The sequence below is a fragment of the Caretta caretta genome, chromosome 5, assembly GCF_965140235.1.
Source record: "Caretta caretta isolate rCarCar2 chromosome 5, rCarCar1.hap1, whole genome shotgun sequence".
NCBI classification, from domain to species: domain Eukaryota; kingdom Metazoa; phylum Chordata; order Testudines; family Cheloniidae; genus Caretta; species Caretta caretta.
This window is the reverse complement of record NC_134210.1, coordinates 72,556,728-72,570,680: the sequence shown is the minus strand read 5'-3', so window position 1 is coordinate 72,570,680 and position 13,953 is coordinate 72,556,728. Positions and strand designations below refer to the sequence as shown.

The 13,953-nt window shown below is 38.8% G+C and overlaps 1 protein-coding gene across 8 annotated transcripts in view; it reads right to left on the bottom strand.

Moving 5' to 3' along the window:
- Positions 1-13,953, bottom strand: part of APC (APC regulator of Wnt signaling pathway) — a 202,977-nt gene that overhangs the window by 28,937 nt on the left and 160,087 nt on the right. For 7 of the 8 annotated variants that reach the window (XM_048849761.2, XM_048849763.2, XM_048849769.2 and 4 more), the window contains 3 exons: positions 7,214-7,327; positions 2,050-2,428; positions 723-818 (listed from right to left, as the gene is read on the bottom strand). In XM_048849761.2, the coding sequence (XP_048705718.1) occupies positions 723-818; positions 2,050-2,428; positions 7,214-7,327 (589 nt within the window). The remainder of the gene's footprint in view (positions 1-722; positions 819-2,049; positions 2,429-7,213; positions 7,328-13,953) is intronic. The other variant, XM_075128607.1, reaches the window with a different exon arrangement.

The following is a 13,953-nucleotide window of genomic DNA, read 5'->3' as shown; positions in this document are numbered from 1 at the left end:
CCTGCTGGTGACCTATTGGGGGGGTGGGTGTCAATATGTTCAATATGATGGGTCTTCTTGTTTCAATAAGTTTTTTTTTTAAATGTAGGAAATTACACATAAAACGACATTAAAAGAATGTTAAACTTGCAAAGTCAAGCATTCAAAAGTCAGCAAATGCCAGAATTCCTAACTTCTGCAACCCTAATTCAGCCCCCTTGTTCATGTGTATTATCATATGATCTTTACAACCATTTTCCCACTGGATCCCTGGCTCATTCTGTGCACAAGATGAACCATGCTCTAGAAATGAATCAGGGTTGTCTAGTGAAGGAAGCTATTACCTGCAGGGCCTTGCCTCATGTGTTGCAGAAGCTGGAAGGTGAATAGTGAATGAGGCAGAGGACTGCAGGAAGAGAAAAGATGGTCTCATGGTTAAAGCAGTTGAATGCCACCCTGGAAAACTGAATTCTATCCCTGCCTCAGTCACAGAGTTCCCATGTTATGCTGGGTAAGTCATTGAAATCAAATTTGTGAAGGTGAGCACTAACTGTACTCATTTTCTGGGTGCCTAAAATTAAGGCATCAGGGGCCAGATTTGCAGAAGTATTGAGCAATGACTGATCGGATCTGAACTGGTGACAGAGAAACCTACTGGATTTCTATTAAGTGTACAACAAAGGAATGTTAAAACTTCTATCAAACTTCTCAACAGCTGTATAGAGAAAAATATTTCATCTTACCAAGCTCATTCATCGCGTGCCTGTGTTCTTCATCAAATGAAAGTTTCATCAGAACACACACTGCAGGACAGATCTGATGTTCAACTGGAGCTGGCCCTGTCCCCCAAAAAAGGCAACAATTAATACTGACTTGGTCTTTTACAAGGGCATTGTCAAAATAATAAGCCTTACCAAGAGATTCAAAGTTTAAGGTAAATATTTAGATCACTTTTTCAGGATCTGGATCTCTGAGAAAATGCAAGAGAAGACAAAAGTCACTGAGCATTCTAACAAAAACCATTTCCATACTCTCAGACATACAAGAGACAAATTTTAATGCTGATTAATTTAATTTCCTAATTATCTTGATAATGGCTTTGGAGTGTAGAGAGTGGGATAGATAAGGTTTTCTGGTTGTGTTTAATAATGCAATATCAAAAATAAAATTGTCTTGTTCCTTCCTTCTGAAGGGTAATCAGCATTATCTCACACTAGGAAGCATTTGTAGTTCTCAACATTTTTGTACCAGATTTTGTCTAGGCCACAGATTGTGTTAGGATGTCATCATGGGCTCTGATTCTGCAGGCTGATCCCTGTAGTTAGATCAGATTGCATCCTGCACCCATGCCAATCCCACTGATTTCAGTGGTACTCTCTGTGGGCACGAAGAACCACCAATATAGAACATATTAGAGGATCAGGGCCTGTTTTTGTAATTTTCCCCCAAATCAGAAATGCAATTAGGGAAGTTAAAGAGTTACATAAATTTTCAAACCGATCTGAAAAAACTTTATTTTACATTGAAGAGGCTGTGACTGTATGTCAGAAACATCAAACAAATATCAAATTGTGGTTTTAATAGTTGTTTGGATTATACTGAATTGATTGGAACAAGATTCCTCTTTTTGTGCCTACCTTAACCTCCCCAACAACTACCCCATCAAGACAGGATGAGAAAAAGGTAGGTTGAAAAAAACAACAGACTTTTGTGTACCACAGTGTTCAGAACATACATTAAAGAAAGACAAAATAGCAGTGAGCATGAATACAAATTTGTATAGCGTACACAAAAAAAATTACCAGGATTATACGTTTTATGAGATGCAAAGTCTAGGATTTAAAGGTCAGTCTTCCACAGAGCATTTACAGACAGTACGTATTACACATGAGACATTCGGTTTTCAGATATTACTTTGACTTTTGTTTAAAAAAATTTCATACGAAAAAAGATCCTTAATTCACGTATATTTCTACCATACCAAAAATTCAGCTTAAAATGGAACTTACGGTTTTAAAATTTTTGTATAATATATTGTTAGCCATTTTTAAAGCATTATGACAGACATACTTGGATTTTTGTCTTGGTCCATGCCTTGTTCATGTACCTCCTGCCATTCCCAACATGTTTCACAGTAAGCTCGGATCTGTTCCAAAAGATGGAGAACACGGATTTCCCGCCTGCCTCGCTTATCATCAGGCTGTGAGTGAATGATGTTATGCAGCGCTGCACTGGCTCTGGCACGGGCCTCCTTACTGCCCCGAGAGTTTCCTAATAACACAGAGTCTTTATCGTTGCCATGTAATAGCTGGATGAGGAGAGGAAGACATCCAGACTGACGCATGGCTATGCAGCTGTCTTGGGAGCTAGACATAGCTAGCAAAGTTCGTGACATGTCATCCTTATCATGAGTACCAAGCATTGACAACAAAGAATACACCATTTCCACCTGTAGGCCAAATGATTTTAAAAATACGGTTACATTTTCTAAAAAAAGATGCATCAAATTGAAATGAAGTGATGGATGATATATAAAAGCAAGGGAAAAATCTCTCCCCCCCATTGTGCAACAATCAGTATCATTTAAAAAATAATTGCATAATTATTACTGGTTCTTTGGTGTTTATAACATGAACAACATATAATGAATCCACTTGATAGTAATGTGAATGAAATGGGATCTATATTTTTGTTCATCTAGTCCTCTAATGAACAGTTCTGGATTTTCATTGTACTATAGGATTAAAACAATAGCATATTAATGAAAACGTGCTACCCAATAATGTTTTAGCCTGAACAAGCCAGGATATGTCTACTATGAATTCTTTTTCTTTCGAAGAGAAATTTATCTACATGAATAATACTTTCATTTAAAGGCTGCTCTCCAATGACAAATAATTTGCTAGAGTGAAAGTTAAATATGCTTATAGATCCATAGTTTCCAAGGCCAGAAGAGCCCACTATGATCACCTAGTCTGACCTGTACAGCACAGACCATAGAACTTCCTCAAAATAACTCCTAGGACAGATCTTTTGGAAAAATATCTAATCTTGATTTTAAAATGGTCAGTGATGGATAGGGCTCTGTGTCTGTCACAGATTCTGTGACTTTCCGCGACCTTTGTGACTTCTGCAGGTGCCAGTGTGGCTGACCCCGGGGCCAGCTGCTCAGGTGGCCCCTGGGACAGCTACAGCAGCCACTGCTCCATGTTATTAAGTGACTCCCATATCAGCTGCTCCATTAACTTAAACAGGATCAATCTCAGGCTGATAGGTCTATAATTACTGAGGTTGTCCCATTTACCCTTTTTAAAAATTAACACAAACGTTAGCTTTTTTCCCAGTTTTCTGGACCTTCCCCAACGTGTCAAGACTTACTGAAAAATCAACATTAATTGTCCAGTGAGCTCCCCAGCCAACTCTTTTAAACTCTTAGATTCAAGTTATCTGAACCTGCTGATTTAAAAATGTCTAACTTTAGTAGTTTCTGTTTATCAACCTCCAGAGATACTAGTGGAATGGAAAGAGTGTAATAATCATAATATGGAGAGACTACATCAACTGTTTCTTCCCTAAATATAGAACAGAAATATTTATTGAACACTTCTGCCTTTTCTGCATTATTATTGATAATTCTACCATTTCCATCTAGTAATGGACTGATATCATTGTCAGGATTCTTTGTATTCCTAATACATTTAAAAAACTCCTTCTTAGCATCTTTAACTCTGCTGGCCATAGATTTCTCCTTGTGTTCCTTGGCTTCACTTATCAATTTTCTATAGTTCCTAACTTCTTATTTATATTCATTGCTGTCAACTTCCCCTTTCTTCTATTTGTTATATAATTAAAATGGGGTTTTTTGTTTACAGCTGCTTTCACTTCCCCTCTAAACCAGGTTGGTTTTCAAACCAGCACAGCCTTCTTCTTCAATTGTGGTTTTTGGGGCATCTAGTAAGGTGTTCTTAAATGAGTCCCAATTATCATTCACATTTTTCTGATTAAATTCTTTCTCCCAGATGATCTGGTTCATAATAGTTTTCAGCTTTGTGAAACTGACCCTATTAAAGTACAAATATACATATTACTGGGATACCAAATTCAGAACACCCTCGTGGATTTCACATCTAAGTATTAATTTAGGAGGGATTCTTGAGGCAGTCACATAAAAATATTAAAAACCCATGGTTTGAGAAGCTACTCATAAGCGGGCTACCCAGTTGGGACACGGAAGAAGCAGTTGATGAGTCTCTGCAGAGTGATACCTCCCGTATGTACCAGCTAGACAAGAAATCAGATTTGCCAAATACTAAGTTAGATAAGATTCTCTAATCCTAGCTAAATTGCTGCAAATGGTCACAAGTTCAACAAAATATCCTATGACATACATGAGAAAATCTAACATCACTGTGTTGTACAAGATTTAAAAGTTTGAGTGCATCTAGGTAATTTACTAGACTGAGTATTCAGAAAATCACATATTTTATGAACACTAGGATAATCAATGAAATTGCTGAAAAAGTAGAAGTATTAAACATTGTAAAGTTATATGATCATATGGATCCACAAACTATTTAATATTAAATGTAAAAAAGATAGAATCAAAACCTGACAGAGCCCGTGAGCCAGCTTTGTGACACTACAATGGCATGTGCCTGAGAAATGAGGTTTAGAGAGCCTCACTTCCTGGACTGGGAACAGTCAAATATGTTATGGAGCTGGCACACTTGTACTCTCAAAAGAGAATGAAAGCTATCTACTTAATGTATGCCTCTGGGCAGACCCCTGAGGGAGCAGCTTTAAAGCTTGTCTACACAGAGAGGTTAGTACACAGCAAGCTAAGGTGTGAATTTACAGCACACTAGCTAGTCTACATTAACTTACTCAGCACTTTACTGTGCAGTAAGTGTCCACCTAGGGAATTAGTGTGTAGTAGTTAATGTGCTGTAAATTCACACCCTAACTTGCTGTGCACTAACTTCCCTTGTACACAAGCCCTTACTGTCTACCTCAGAGACTAGGTCTACTAGTGACCATGGTCTAGGAGAAAAGGATTATGTAAGTTTGTACAGTCTAGTGTAGTAGTGGGCAACCTGCAGCCCATGGGCTGCACATGGCCTATCAGGGTAATCTGCTGGCAGCCCACGAGACAGTTTGTGTACACTGACCGTCCACAGGCATGGCCACCCGCAGCTCCCAGTGGCCACGGTTCACTGTTCCCGGCTAATGGGAGCTGCAGGAAGCAGCGGGCTGCACGTCCCTGAGGTCCGCGCCACTTCCCGCAGCACCCGTTGGCTGGGAATAGCGAACCTGTGGACGGTCCATGCCTGTGGATGGTCAATGTAAACAAACTGTCTCGCAGGCTGCCAGCATATTACCCTAATGGGCCATGCGTGGCCCATGGGCCGCAGGTTGCCCACCACTGGTCTAGTGCCTCTAGACCAGTGGGTCTCAACCTATTTACCATTGTGGGCCACATATGCGACCCACAATGTGTTATGTGGGCCGCATCCAATACTACCTGTATGGCCCTGAGGATGTCACATGGGCTGCAGCTCTGTGCTGATTGGGCAGCAGGTTGAGAACCACTGCTCTAGACTGTAAGCTCTCATGGACAGGGATCTGCTATTAGCACAGTTTACTTAGTGGACAGCATAGTCTACAATAACTGCATAAAACAAATGATCATGTATTCATGGGCATATGAATGTTGTAAGGTTCTCTGCAGAACTCCTCTGAAACCATGTCCCTGACATACTATGGATTCATTTTGGGAAAATCTCCCATCTCTAGATGATTTTATTTATTTTAAAGAATCAACCACATAAAATTCAAGTATTGAGTACTGAGACATTTGATGTCCCAAAATCCTACTGGTGACACATTGTGTCTCTTGAACAAGGCTCAGACATTGAGTCTTCTTCAGATATTGCTAAACTAGTATTTTTAGTCCTGCTCATAGGCACCAACTCTGTGGATGCTGCAGGGCTGGAGCACCCATAGGGAAAAATTAGTGGGTGCTCCAGGTGCAGCCAAGCTCCCCCTGCCCCCACCCCCTCCTCCTCCCCTGAGTGCACTGTGTCCCTGCTTCTGCCCCCCTCCCAGTGCTTCCCACCCACCACCTAACAGCTGTTTGGTGGCACTTAGGGCTTTCTGGGAGGGAGGGGGAGGAGGCAGTAAAGAGGCAGGGCAGGCACTTGGGGGGAAGGGAGTGGAATTGGAGCAGGGCGAGAGGGGGTCGGTGGGGGGGATCGAGCACCGATGGGGCAGAGGAGAAGTTGGTGCCGAGGATCCTGCTGATATGGAAGCAATTTCTATCTACACTAGAAAGAAAATTGAAGGATTCAAGCCTTCTCCACTTTTCCTATCCCACCTTTTAAAAAATATATTTTGTATAGATTGCACTTAAAATTTCTAATATCATACTCTGTAAAAACAATTAAATGTTTGATGTAATCAATATATCTTTGGTACCTCTTTGGTACACAAATTGTGTGATTGATAGTATTGTTATAAATTTTCGCACTTTTAATTAAGGAATATTTAATACAGAAAGTGGTTTTGTGCCCAACACACAGTTCACAAAAAAGAACTCCTTAAAGTCTTTGCATTGATGTGTCCCATGTACCTGCTATGAAGAACAAATGCATGCTGGAAATCTACTCTTGGCACAAAATGCGGTCCACTTGAACCTATTTTTCCATTTCAAATGGAAGTGAGATTAGGAAATTTTACTGCAATGCTAAATTCCCAGTTTCCTTTAATTTAACACCTCTTTAGACAAATAAGACTTTTCTTTCACATACTGTAACTGTAGTGACACAATGTTGATTTAGCAGCATCAATGACTCAGGTCACATTTTTAAAAGTTTCTTAATAATGACATCTATTTCAAGAATTCAGTCTTGTATGAGCATTTCAAATACCAAAAACTTGGTCTTTAGAATGGGTTCATTTTCACCGATCATCTAGTAACAATACAAGGTTTTAAGGTGCTCCAGCAATTTCCTGCAATCAAATTTTATTCATTACAAATAATTTTACCAATGGGAATTCATATTTTCTTCTAAAATTGAAGGATTTTTAATGCATACTTTTAAAAGCCTGAGAAAAACTATTTAAAAAAATTTAATTCCATGAAATTAGTAAATGTGGAAAGATCATTCAGTGAATATAATAGAAACTGGTAGAAACAATGAAGTTATTGTATTAGTAAAAACGTAGTGTTAGCGACCTGTGGTTTGTAATCTTCGGTTACCTTGGTACCCAGATGACTTGTCAGTCTTCGAGGAACGGAATAGGTACTCATAACACTGGCTGTTTCATGGTCCATTCGAGCAGTTGAACCCTACAAGTTTAAAGAACAATTAGGTAGCATCCAAAAGTCTTTTACTGAAGGGCCAACTGTTGACTATTTTAGTTTCAGCATTTGACCATTTAGTCATGTTTGCAACCATAATTTGTCACCCTGTGTTTTAGTAATATATATCTGCAATACAATTTGGAAATTACTTAAATAAAATTCACAAAGATGGCTTATTACTCATTAGTCCCTTAATTCTCTCTCAAAGCAGTTCTATATTCCTACAAAATTAGTTCTAATTATTGAGTGAGTTTTAAAATAACTACTTTTATTAGGAGAAAGGAGAACTGAAACAAACAACAACAACAACGACAAGCAGCAGTAGATAAAAGCAAGAACAAGGGACAACAAACCAGACTCTGCTTTTAGGTCATTTTATACAGAACAAGTAGGAATTCTCCATCAGTGATATTACAGATCCGGACCCTGCTTCTCACAACCCCACAGTCGAAAAACTCAACCACTTCAGAATACAACTAGTCATTCAAAAACTGACAAAGAAAGAGATTCTGTGTGTCAAAAAGAAAAGCTGCTAGACAGTGTCACCAACAAGCCAAATCTGTGGATGATACAGTTCTGGTCTGTCGAGCGAAAAGAGGTTAATTGTGTTTTTTAACCTTTTTATTTACTGGAGACCCTCTTGAAAAAAATTGTGAATGGGTACCCCCTTAGTCTATATCTTGACACAGTTGTCACCATTACTTTTTTTGTCCCCTTTGTCTCTTTCCTGTTCTTTACTCTTCTCTTTTCTCCTCCTTGTCCTATCTTTTTATTATGTACATTTTTTTCTTTTTTGGCTTTCTGTGTATAATTTTTAAAAGTTCATTCTAGTTGTTTGCTTCTGATCCCTGATAGCTCCCTTCTCATTCACTTAATGGAAGGTTACATGCTGTTTGGGGCATCAAAGAGTAGCTCTATTGAGTTGGACTACATGTTATCTCACGACTGAGCCGAGTGCCACAGCAGCAGAGAATTTTAGCTGAGTTGGTGCATGGGCCTGCAGCCCTCTACTACTTGAGCTTTTCCCATAGAAGCTATCTACAAAAGAGCAAAGGCAGGAGACTTCCAAGGAGCTTCCCATCCTTTCACCTGTAGCTCTGGTAACACATTACTAATGGGACATAGTAAGGGGATGACGCATCCAAAATTATGCAGCGTCTCCATTCAGGCCAGCAGCAAAACACAAAAACTTCTAGTTCTTCCAAAAGTTAAAAGATTAAATTCTCTCATGCTTTTCTAGGCCTCTAGAAACCTCCCCCAGTAGTTTTAGTGCTCCTTCTCCCTAAGGCAGAAATGCTTTTCTTGCAATTCATCAAAGGAACTCTTATACTGACCGCAAGAGTCACAGCAGAGAGACGTTAGACACTCTTGCTCCTCTGCGGCTGAATATTCTGCCTCTGCAGAAATCTCAGATCTCTGCTAGCCTGGAAGTCAGGAGGTAGAGATCTTGGATAGTTATTGCAATTTGCTTCTGTATCACCAGAAAAAATGTTAACATAACCAGTCAGCATCAGATGTCATTAATAAGATCAAAGGACAATAATCACAATTTTATTGTTTTAAGATAAGGCTATTTTTAGTGGCGTTTTAAAATTATGGCTATTCATATAGATACAGATATTCCACAGTGAATATTAACTTTACAACTGAATTTTTACTGAAACTACTACTAAATAATTATTTTTGAAAAACTGGTATTTAAAACTAGAATAAGGAACTGAAAATCTTAAACCCAAACCCCACCACTAGGCTAAACGTTTAATAGAACTATAGCAAATCAAATTCAAGTTTTTTATACTCTTAGAGGGCCTCTTTAGCCTTTCTGTTCTCGTGTGGTTCCCCTCCTTCTCAGCAAACAAGAGAGAGTGGCTAAAGAGAATCTGTTTAATAGAAGAGAGAGATATCAAAGATATGCATACTTGTACAGTAGGTACTGTGATATAGACTTAGGCTTTGTCTGCACTAGCATTTTTGTCGGTAAAACTTTTGTCACCCAGGGGTGTGAAAAAAAAAACACTTCTGACCGACATAAGTTTCATCAACAAAAGCGCTGGTGTAGACAGAGCTATGTCAACGGGAGATGCTCTCCCACCAACATAGCTACTGCTGCTCATTGGTGTGGTTTAATTATGCTGGTGGGAGAGCTCTCTCTCATCAGCATAGAGCGGCCCCATGGGAGACCTTACAGTGGCACAGCTGCAGTAGTATATCTAAGGTCTGTAGTGTAGACATAGCCTTACACCAAAACCACACCAGTATACTGCCCATCTAACTAATTCTACCCTTTAGTCATCTAAAAATTAAACTAGACTCAATTGGCTGTTATAATAATTAAGATTTATAGGTACATAAGAATGACCATACTGGATCAGACCAAAGGTCCAACAAGCCCAGTATCCTGTCCTCTGACCGTGGCCAATGGCAGGTGCCCCAAAGGCAATGAACAGACAGGTTATCATCAAGTGATCCATGCCCTGTCACCCAATTCCAGCTTCTGGCAAACAGAGGCTAGGGACACCATCACTGCCCATCCTGGCTAATAGCCATTGATGGATGTATCTTCCACGAATCTATCTAGCTCCCTTTTGAACCCCGTTATAGTACTGGCCTTCACAACACCCTCTGGCAAGGAGTTCCAGAGGTTGACAGTGCGTTGCATGAAAAAATACTTGCTTGTGTTTGTTTTAAACCTGCTACCTATTAATTTCATTTGGTGGCCCCTAATTCTTGTATTAGGAGAAGGAGTAAACAACACTTCCTTATTTACTTTCTCTATACCATTCATGATTTTATAGACCTCTATCATATCCCCCCTTAGTTGCCTCTTTTCCAAGCTGAAAAGTCCCAGTCTTATTAATCTCTCCTCATACGGAAGCCGCTCTATACCCCTAATCATTTCTGTTGCCCTTTTCTGAACCTTTGCCAATTCCAATACATATTTTTTTGAGTTGGGTCGACCACATCTGCACGCAGTATTCAAGGTGTGGGCGTACCATGGATTTATATAGAGGCAATATGATATTTTTTGTCTTATTATCTATCCCTTTCTTGATTATTCCCAACATTCTGTTCGCTTTTTTGACTGCCGCTGCACATTGAGTGGATGATTTCAGAGAACTATCCACAATGACTCCAAGATCTCTTTCTTGAGTGGTAACAGCTAATTTAGGTACCATCATTGTATATATATAGTTAGGATTTTGTTTTCCAATGTGCATTACTTTGCATTGATCAACATTAAATTTCATCTGCCATTTTGTTGCTCAGTCACCAAGTTTTGTGAGATCCTTTTGTAGCTCTTCACAGTCTGCCTGGGACTTAACTATCTTGATTAGTTTTGTATCATCTGCAAATTTTGCCCCCTCACTGTTTACCCCTTTTTCTAGATTGTTTATGAATAAGGATTGGGCCCAGTACAGATCCCTGGGGGACACCACTATTTACCTCTCTCCATTCTGAAAACTTATAATTTATTCCTACCCTTTGTTTCCTATCTTTTAGCCAGTTACCAATCTATGAGAGAACCTTCCCTCTTATCCCACGACTGCTTATTTTGCTTAAGAGCCTTTGGTGAGGGACCTTGTCAAAGGCTTTCTGAAAATCTAAATACACTATATCCACTGGATCACCTTTGTCTGCATGCTTGTTGACCCCCTCAAAGAATTCTAGTAGATTGGTGAGGCATGATTTCCCTTTACAAAAACCATGATGACTATTTCCCAACAAATTATGTTAATTTATGTGTCTGACAATTTTGTTCTTTATGATAGTTTCAACCAATTTGCCTGGTACTGAAATGAGGCTTACTGGCCTGTAGTTGCCAGGGTCACCTCTGGAGCCCTTTTTAAAAATTGGCATCACATTAGCTATCCTCCAGTCATTTGGTACAGAAGCTGATTTAAATGATAGGTTACAGATGACAGTTAGTAGTCCTGCAATTTCACATTTGAGTTCCTTCAGAACTCTTGGGTGAATACCATCAGGTCCTGGAGACTTATTACTGTTTAGTTTATCAATTTGTTCCAAAACCTCCTCTAATGACATCTCAATTTGGGACAGTTCCTCAGATCTGTCACCCAAAAAGACTGGCTCAGGTTTGGGAATCTCCCTCACATCCTTAACAGTGAAGACCGATCCAAAGAATTCATTTAGTTTCTCCACAATGGCCTTATTGTCTTTGAGTGTTCTTTAGCATCCCGATCATCCAGTGGCCCCACTGGTTGTTTAGCAGGCTTTCTGCTTCTGACGTATTTAAAAAAAATTTTGCTATTACTTTTGGAGTCTTTGGCTAGCTGTTCTTCAAATTCTTTTTTGGTCTTTCTAATTATATTTTTACACTTCATTTGCCAGAGTTTATGCTCTTTTCTATTTTCCTCATTAGGATTTATCTTCCAATTTTTAAAGGATGCCTTTTTGCCTCTCACTGCTTCTTTTACTTTGTTGTTTAACCACAGTAGCTCTTTTTTGTTTCTCTTACTATGTTTTTTAAATTGGGGTATTCATTTAGGTCAGGGGTCTCAAACACGCAGCCCAAAGAGTTATTTCCTTCGGCCCGCCATAGCTCTCCTCCCCCCCCCCGAGCGTGCCACATCCCCGCTCCTCCGCCTACCTCCCAGCGCTTCCTGCCACCAAACAGCCGTTTGGTGGTGCTTAGGACTTTCCAGGAGGGAAGGGGGAGGAGCGGGGACGTGGCACACTCAGGGGAGGAGGTGAAGAAGAGGCAGGGCCAGGGCGTGGATTTGGGGAAGGGGCGGAGTTGGGGTGGGGACTTTGGGGAAGGGGTGGAGTAGGGGCAGGGGTGGGGCAGAGAGGCGGGGCTTTTGTATCTTTGTATGAAAAGGCGTCAGTGATGCAGCCCTCAGGCCAATGTACTAGTCCTCATGTGGCCCTCGTGGTGTTTTGAGTTTGAGATCCCTGATTTAAATTGAGCCTCTATTATGGTGTCTTTAAAAAGTTTCCACGCAGCTTGCAGGGATTTTACTTTTGGTACTGTACCTTTTAATTTCTGTTTCACTAACCTCCTCATTTTTGTGTAGTTCCCCTTGAAGGTACTTGAAGGGCCTTAACTTTAAAAAAAACAAAAAAACCTAACTGTGGTGGAATCATAGATGCAAATCCTACAAGAAACATGTTATTTGTTTTTATTTTATTGTTTAATTTGCAGATTAAGTCACATTTAAAAGCCTGCACAAGAGTAATTTTAAAATGTTTTAATTGTAGGTTTTTGGTTTTTTTTTTAAATATACTAGTTTTAAAAGATAATTCAAATTAGAAACAGAGATTAAGAGGTTCTTCAGTATGATCTTAGGCCAAAATTTTCTAATATAGGTGACTAAAGTTAATTACCTAAATTCTTATTTGTGCACCAAAGATTTTCACAGATCCTGAGCACCCAACACTCCACTGGCATTACAGGGAGCTATGGTGCTCAGTTTCTCTGAATATCTGACCACTAGCTAGGTGACCCTATCCTGCAACTGATTGTCCAAAAAATAAAAATGAATGTATAAAATTATTAGCATTATTTTAAAAATAAATTATTTTCAAAGTATTTTATTCACTCAAGGTCATTTTTTCCAAACAAAACATTTTCTAAGACCTAATTAACAGCTGTTTTAAATGAAACCACAATTTCCTTGAAGTGCTTTATAAATGGCCAATACAGTGTAAGAAAAACAATTTAGTATTTCTACCATTTATGGACGAACAGAAAGAAAATGTTCACAACACAATTTTGAAAAACAATTAGACAATGAAAATAGTAATAATACTTAGAACTTAACACTTTCCATTCAAGAATCTCAAAGTGCTTCACAAATATTAATGAATTAAGTCCTACAATATACTTGTGAGGCAGGGAAGTATCATTCTCATTTTAAAAACAGGGAAATCAAACACTGATCAGGTAGTACGTAATGGAGCCAAGAATAGACTCTTGACTCCTAATCCTGTGTTTTAACAAGACCAGCCCTGCCTATGGTATACAATTTGTTTGTGAATAAAAACAGTTCTACAGTACAATAGAATAAAGTGAAGTAACGTACTGAATAGCAGAATAACTACTGCTCAGTTTGTAAATTCCATCAAACCCTACTTTTGGTCACATAATCTCATTGTAAAATTTGTCCCAAATTTAGATTTTACATAAACTAAGTCACAAAAAGTCATTCTGATTCTAGAATAAGTGTCCACATGAGGAATTACTCTGGCATAACTATAGCAGTTTAAATTCACACCTTTCCTTATACAAGTATAATTTTTCCATATAGACAAGCCCTTATTTCCCTGAGAGAAATTAAAAAATTAAAGAAAGTTTGTAAACAGTGAAAGTATAGTAGACTTCTACAATTCTTTCAATTTTAACAATCTAAGATATAATTATTAATACTGTTTTTATCTTGACAGCATCTCTTTCCGCTCAACTTGATTTCAAGTTGTGATCTAAGGGTTACACAAGCAGTGTATTTTTTTTTTATTCAAAATGTGCCAAAAATGTTACACTATTGATTAATTGTAATATGTGCATTCTACCCAAGAAGGTAAAAAAGTGGCAAGTTGGAAACATTAGATATTAAAGCCCGTTATGGGGCAGACAAAAATAGCACACATTT